At 34.1% G+C, this 6,035-nt stretch overlaps 1 protein-coding gene across 1 annotated transcript; it reads left to right on the top strand.

Annotated features, from left to right (window-relative positions):
- The first annotated feature begins 255 nt into the window (after positions 1 to 255).
- LOC104246479 (protein NRT1/ PTR FAMILY 6.3-like) lies at positions 256 to 5,678 on the top strand. The gene is made up of 5 exons (XM_009802291.2): positions 256 to 463; positions 1,177 to 1,354; positions 1,497 to 1,536; positions 2,283 to 2,854; positions 4,418 to 5,678. The coding sequence occupies exons 1-5, from the start codon at positions 346 to 348 to the stop codon at positions 5,292 to 5,294; spliced, it is 1,785 nt and encodes a 594-aa protein (XP_009800593.1). The 5' UTR covers positions 256 to 345; the 3' UTR covers positions 5,295 to 5,678.
- Positions 5,679 to 6,035: the final 357 nt, after the last annotated feature.

Below are 6,035 nucleotides of genomic sequence, written 5' to 3'. Positions count from 1 at the left end.
AATAAGAATAGAAGTTAGTCAAATTACAATCAATCATTTTCTGTAGCATTTGATGCTGTGGACAACTTCTCATCCAACAAAAAAGATAAAAGAAAAAAAGGAAAGACAATCCTGGGGAGTTGCTACTGCCATTGAAAGTGGACCATGTGGAATAAAATATTTTTTGTGTATTAAAAAATGGCTAAAAATGCAATTGAGTTGCCTCTAGGCCATGGCTATAAAAGGGTAATGGAATCAAGTGAATCTGCAATCTTCTTCTAGTTTTTCCATATTAACCTCTCTTTTTTCTCTCATTGCTCATTGGGTCCAATTTTTGTGGGCAAAAGTGCAAGAAAAGTTGCTAAAATGGCACTTCCTGAGACACAGCAAGATTCAAAAGCTTTACTAGATGCTTGGGATTACAAAGGAAGACCAGCTCTTAGATCCTCCTCCGGTGGTTGGGCTAGTGGCGCAATGATTTTAGGTGTGAATTTAATTTTCTCTCCCTCTCTCAAATTAAACCGTCACGTTAAATGGCGTGATTAGATAAGGTAGGAGTCCATGTCAAACCTCTGCCATCTCAAGGCGGCTTTAATAAGAAAAAAGGGCGAGATTAAATGGGAAGAGATAGTCTTGTGAGTAAGCATAGCATTTCTGGCTGAATCAGAACAACCCAATATTACTATATGGATTGAGGAGGGAGTTTTAGTCTAACTGGCTGTACGGATATGCTAATAGATAGAGGATTTTCATGTCCCGAAAATAAGAAAGTAGTTTGTCTGCCATACTGGATGCTTCATTAAATGTGCTAATGCGCATTCTATGTAAGGGGTTGATATGTATCCTTACCTGATGATTAGGTCGAGTACCTCGTTGGACCTCGATCCGTCTAACCGAGTCTATTATGAATATGCATAAAGAAGTGCTCCTAGGTGTTTATAGGAAATAAAAATTCATAATTTTTCTGGCTTCTGTTGCTATCTATTGTCTATTTTCGTCTTCTTGAGCCGAGAGTCTTTCAGAAACAACCTCTCTACTCCTCTGAGGTAGAGGTAAGGTTTGCGTACACTCTACTCTCCCCAGATCCCACTTGAAGGATTTTACTGGGTTGTTGTTGTCGTTATTTTTTGCACTTTCCATTCTTTGATCTTTCTACTTTGTTTTTTTTCAACCATGTTCTTGATTTTTGAATAATAGGTGTTGAAGCTGTGGAGAGGCTAACAACACTAGGGATTGCTGTAAATTTGGTGACATATTTGACTGGAACTATGCATTTAGGGAATGCTACTGCAGCCAACAATGTTACCAATTTTCTTGGAACTTCTTTCATGCTCACTTTACTTGGTGGTTTTGTTGCTGACACTTTCCTCGGAAGGTTCGTATATTATACTCTCTCCGTCTCAGTTTATATGATGCTGTTCAGATTTGGAGAGTCAAACTTCTTAATTTTGACCAACAACGAGGACATGCATTTGGATTTTTTTTAACATCATTCCTATTTATCTTAATTTTTGCAGGTATCTTACAATTGGTATCTTTGCCACTGTTCAAGCAATGGTAAGTGTCAATTTTTGTTAATTCTTTTCCTTATGTGACGATTGAAATTAATGCATGTAATATTTTTAAAGAATCTGTGATGAGGAGACTCGAAATATTCAAGAAAGACTATATAGCATAAATTAAATGTAAGAGTCAAGAGGGAGATGAAGTTGATCTAATCACATTCAAAAATCAGTCATATTATATTTGTTGTGAAGAGGAAATTCGAGAAAGGAAAAATGAGAAAAATTAAATAAAAATAATGACACTTGATCTAATTAATTTGTTGTGAAGAAGAAGACTAATGATGATTCTACAAAGAGGAAAGAGGAGGAAGAAACATTTATTCATTACACTAGTTGCAGTTCTCACACATAACAAAAATTAATCTTTACATTGTCCGCATACATAATTCAGTTTCAAGAAATAATAATATTAATTAAAAAGATTTAATTTTAATGTCAAGGAAAAATTTATTTTAACATCTTATCATAGGCAGTGGCCGAAAGCAAGATTTCACTAAGGGGTTCAAAAAAATTAAAAAGCAGAAGTCAAAGGGATTCAATATCTAATATATGTACATAAAAAAATTAACCTTATATATATACAACATAACTTTAGGATGAAGGGGGTTCAACGCTCCGCTACTGCTCGTAAGTTACCTATCTTATTATCTAAGTTACTGACTTCACTTATTATGAACAGTTAGTATAAAAGGTTTTTTGCAACTCTAACCACAATTTGTCATTTGTTATGATGAATAGGGTGTTACAATCTTGACCATTTCCACCATAATCCCAAGCCTACGACCACCAAAATGTGAACAAGTTGGTAGCTCATCATGCATCCCCGCAAATAGCAAACAACTTATGGTACTATACATTGCCCTATACATGACAGCGCTCGGCACCGGCGGCCTAAAATCGAGCGTCTCCGGCTTTGGCACCGACCAATTTGACGATTCTGACAAAAAAGAAAAAGGTCAAATGATAAAATTCTTCGACTGGTTCTTTTTCTTTATTAATGTAGGCTCGCTCGGTGCAGTAACAGTATTGGTGTATATTCAAGATAATTTGGGAAGAGAGTGGGGTTATGGCATATGTGCATGTGCTATTGTTATTGGACTTGTTGTGTTCTTATCTGGGACAAGGAAATATAGGTTCAAGAAACTTGTGGGGAGTCCATTGACACAAATTGCTTCAGTTATTGTGGCTGCTTGGAAAAAAAGACATTTGGAATTACCTTCAGATTCTTCACTTCTCTTTGAAATTGATGATATTTTTGGTGAAGGAAATAAAAAAAGCAAACAAAAGTTGCCTCATAGCAAGGAATACCGGTGAGTTTTCCATCAACTTTTTCTAGTTTAGCTTTATATATGTTGACCTTAAGTGTATATAATTTATACGCTAGAAGATCACTAAATATATAAGGATTTTAATTATATACACTGATAGTGCATTAGCCTCTCTACCTCGCCAGGTAGGGGTAAAGTCTGTGTACATATTACCCTCCCCAAACCCTACTGGTGGGATTATACTGGTTATGTTGTTGTTGTTGTTGTTGTTGTTGTTGTTGTTGTTGTTGTTGTTGTTGTTGTTGTTGTTGTTGTTGTTGTATACTGATAGTGCATAACAACAACAATAAGCCAGTATAATCTCACAAGTATGGTCTGGAGAGAGTACTGTGTATGCATCCTTACCTCTACCTTTAGAATGTAGAAAGACTGTTTAAACCTCGGCTCAAGTAAGATGAAAAAAAATCAGTAACAACCTAAGAATAAGAAATATAAGGCTAACATTGATCCTACTGATAGTATAAGATTTTTTAGTTAATTATTATTTATTTTTACGAGTCAAGATGATTAATTGAGTCCTAATTCTAGAAGTTAGGTAGATAGACATTACCCCAGTTGAATCTTGTACAGTAAAGATTCTTTTTTTTTTTTTTTATCTTTAATTTCTTCTTTTTGAATAAAGAAGATTCCCCTTTAAATCATGAAAAATTTGGACGAAGGAAAATCATTGATAGGTTTCAGGAGACTAATATAAGCCACAAATGAGAAAAAGAATTTTTCTACGTGCGACTAATATTATTTGAAGTATTGACTTTATCATTTATATTGTTTACAATTTTTCATAATAATTCAAAGTAGGTGTCTATGATAAGTAGGTGATGATTAATTTTTTTTTTAAAAAAAACAAAAGAGAAGTTGGTGCCAAACTATGAACTTATCTCCATATATAGTTGGCCAGTTTTTTATGGCTAACAATCAATCAATTTTTAAATATCTAAATTATTTCCATTTTGAAATAGACAGCCTATAAAGTATTATTTAAGATACTTTGCTATTTGACTCACTATTGAATGTATCTTTGTATACTAGCCTAAGTTTGGCGGGGTGTGTGTGGGGTGGGGGGTGGGGGCTGCCCCTAATTCGGAGTAGACAAACAAATAACCAAAAAGATAATTATATGTAACTGTGCGTAATAATTAAATAAAATTAGTTACCTAGAAAATAATACAAACTAACATGACTCAACGTGATTAAACATTCTTTACATTGTCAGCGACTTAGCGTAAATATATATAAATATTTAATTACAAACTCGGTAACTAAGACAAGCTATAGGTTCAACGATAGTTTCAAACACATATACTTCAAATAGTTCTGCTTATATACATGGGCGACACTATATGTTTTAAAGTGTGGTCAGCTGACCATCCTTTGTCGGAAAATTATACTGTGTATATAAGTAAAATATTATATTTTAGAGGTATACATAATATATATTAAATATTCTTTGTCGGAGATTGAACATCCTTGAATAAGTTTCTGACTTCGCTACTGCCTATATATGTAGGTCATAGTTTTGACCATGTGTTTGTCTTATTTTTGCAGATTCTTGGACAAGGCAGCAATTAAGGAAGATCATGATCTTGAATCTAATGGCACTAACGTTGTAATCAACAAGTGGAAATTAGCAACCTTAACCGATGTTGAAGAAGTAAAATTATTAATCAGAATGTTACCAACTTGGGCCACAACTATTATGTTCTGGACTGTCTATGCACAAATGACCACATTTTCTGTGTCACAAGCTACAACAATGGATCGTCATATTGGAACCTTTGAAATTCCACCGGCTTCACTCACCGTATTTTTTGTCGGAAGTATACTCTTGACCGTAATTTTCTACGATAGGGTTATCGTTCCCATTTGTCGTCGTTTCATGAATAAACCTCATGGACTTACCCCATTACAAAGAATATTCACAGGGTTAGTTCTTTCAATTTTGGCCATGATTGCTGCTGCCCTAACCGAGGTTAAGAGGCTAAAAGTTGCACATTTGCATGGATTGGCCAATGATGAAAATGCTACAATTCCTTTGACTGTATTTTGGCTAGTTCCGCAATTCTTGCTAGTGGGGGCAGGTGAAGCATTTACATATATTGGCCAACTTGATTTTTTCTTAAGGGAATGTCCAAAAGGGATGAAGACAATGAGTACAGGGCTATTTTTGAGTACACTTGCACTTGGATTTTTTGTTAGTTCAATTTTGGTTACAATTGTGCATATTGTGACTGGGACAAAAAATCCATGGCTAGCTGACAATTTGAACCAAGGGAGGTTATATGATTTCTATTGGCTTTTGGCAATATTGAGTGTGTTTAATTTGATGTTTTTCTTGTATTCGTCGAGAAAATATGTGTACAAGGAGAAGAGACTTGCTGAAATGGGGATTGAATTGGAAGATGATGGACCGGTTTGTCATTGAAATACATAAAGACTCTATCATCAACAACAAAGGGTATATCGGAAACTACCTCTCTATCTTCGATCGTATTGGATATGCGCTTGTTACTCCATCATCAACAAAAAAGAAAAAGAAAAATGAGATTTCATTTTTTTTTTTTTTTTTTTGGCTTTAACTTTTGCCTTTTATTGATTGAGCTTGTGAAAACTCTTTATTGGAAGAGTTATGTAACATAACTTTGCTTTTAATTATATGTACAAAGAATGGGAAAGAGGTAAGATAATGAAAAGGTCTAGAGCTCTTTTTATTATTCCTTTCCTTTTTTACTATATACCATAATAATGTAATGAATTGCAATGCAACACTAGGGTTTCATACTTCTGAAACCTTTTTATTTTGCTTTAATTTCTATCTCACTCATTTCTCTTTTCCCCTTAAATTTAATTTGTTTCATGTCACACCAACTGTTTTTTAATCCTTCGATTATCCATTCAACAGAATAGGCACACAAAAAAAAAAAACGATTGAATTTTCTTTTAATTGTCAAAACCAGCGGCAAAGCCAGGAATTTTTCTTAGGGTGTTCAAACCTAAAAGAAATAAAAAAAATCTCTGACAAAGTATGTTCAATATATGTAATATACCTGTAAAACCTAATATTTTACCTATATACACAGTGTAATTTTCTGACGAAGTGCGGTCAATTCTATAGTATAGCTTCGCCCATGGTCAAAACCCTAGATGTGAGCGATTACATGTTTAT

Source organism: Nicotiana sylvestris, chromosome 12 (assembly GCF_000393655.2).
Source record: "Nicotiana sylvestris chromosome 12, ASM39365v2, whole genome shotgun sequence".
NCBI lineage: Eukaryota > Viridiplantae > Streptophyta > Magnoliopsida > Solanales > Solanaceae > Nicotiana > Nicotiana sylvestris.
The sequence above is the reverse complement of the archived record's forward strand: the minus strand, read 5'-3'. Positions and strand labels throughout refer to the sequence as shown.

Excerpts from the sequence above, each read along its gene's own strand:
- LOC104246479 (XM_009802291.2), top strand. The coding sequence starts at position 346 with ATGGCACTTCCTGAGACACAGCAAGATTCAAAAGCTTTACTAGATGCT. Across the intron at positions 464-1,176 it reads TAGTGGCGCAATGATTTTAG|GTGTTGAAGCTGTGGAGAGG; the intron begins GTGTGAATTTAA and ends TTTGAATAATAG. Across the intron at positions 2,855-4,417 it reads CCTCATAGCAAGGAATACCG|ATTCTTGGACAAGGCAGCAA; the intron begins GTGAGTTTTCCA and ends TTATTTTTGCAG.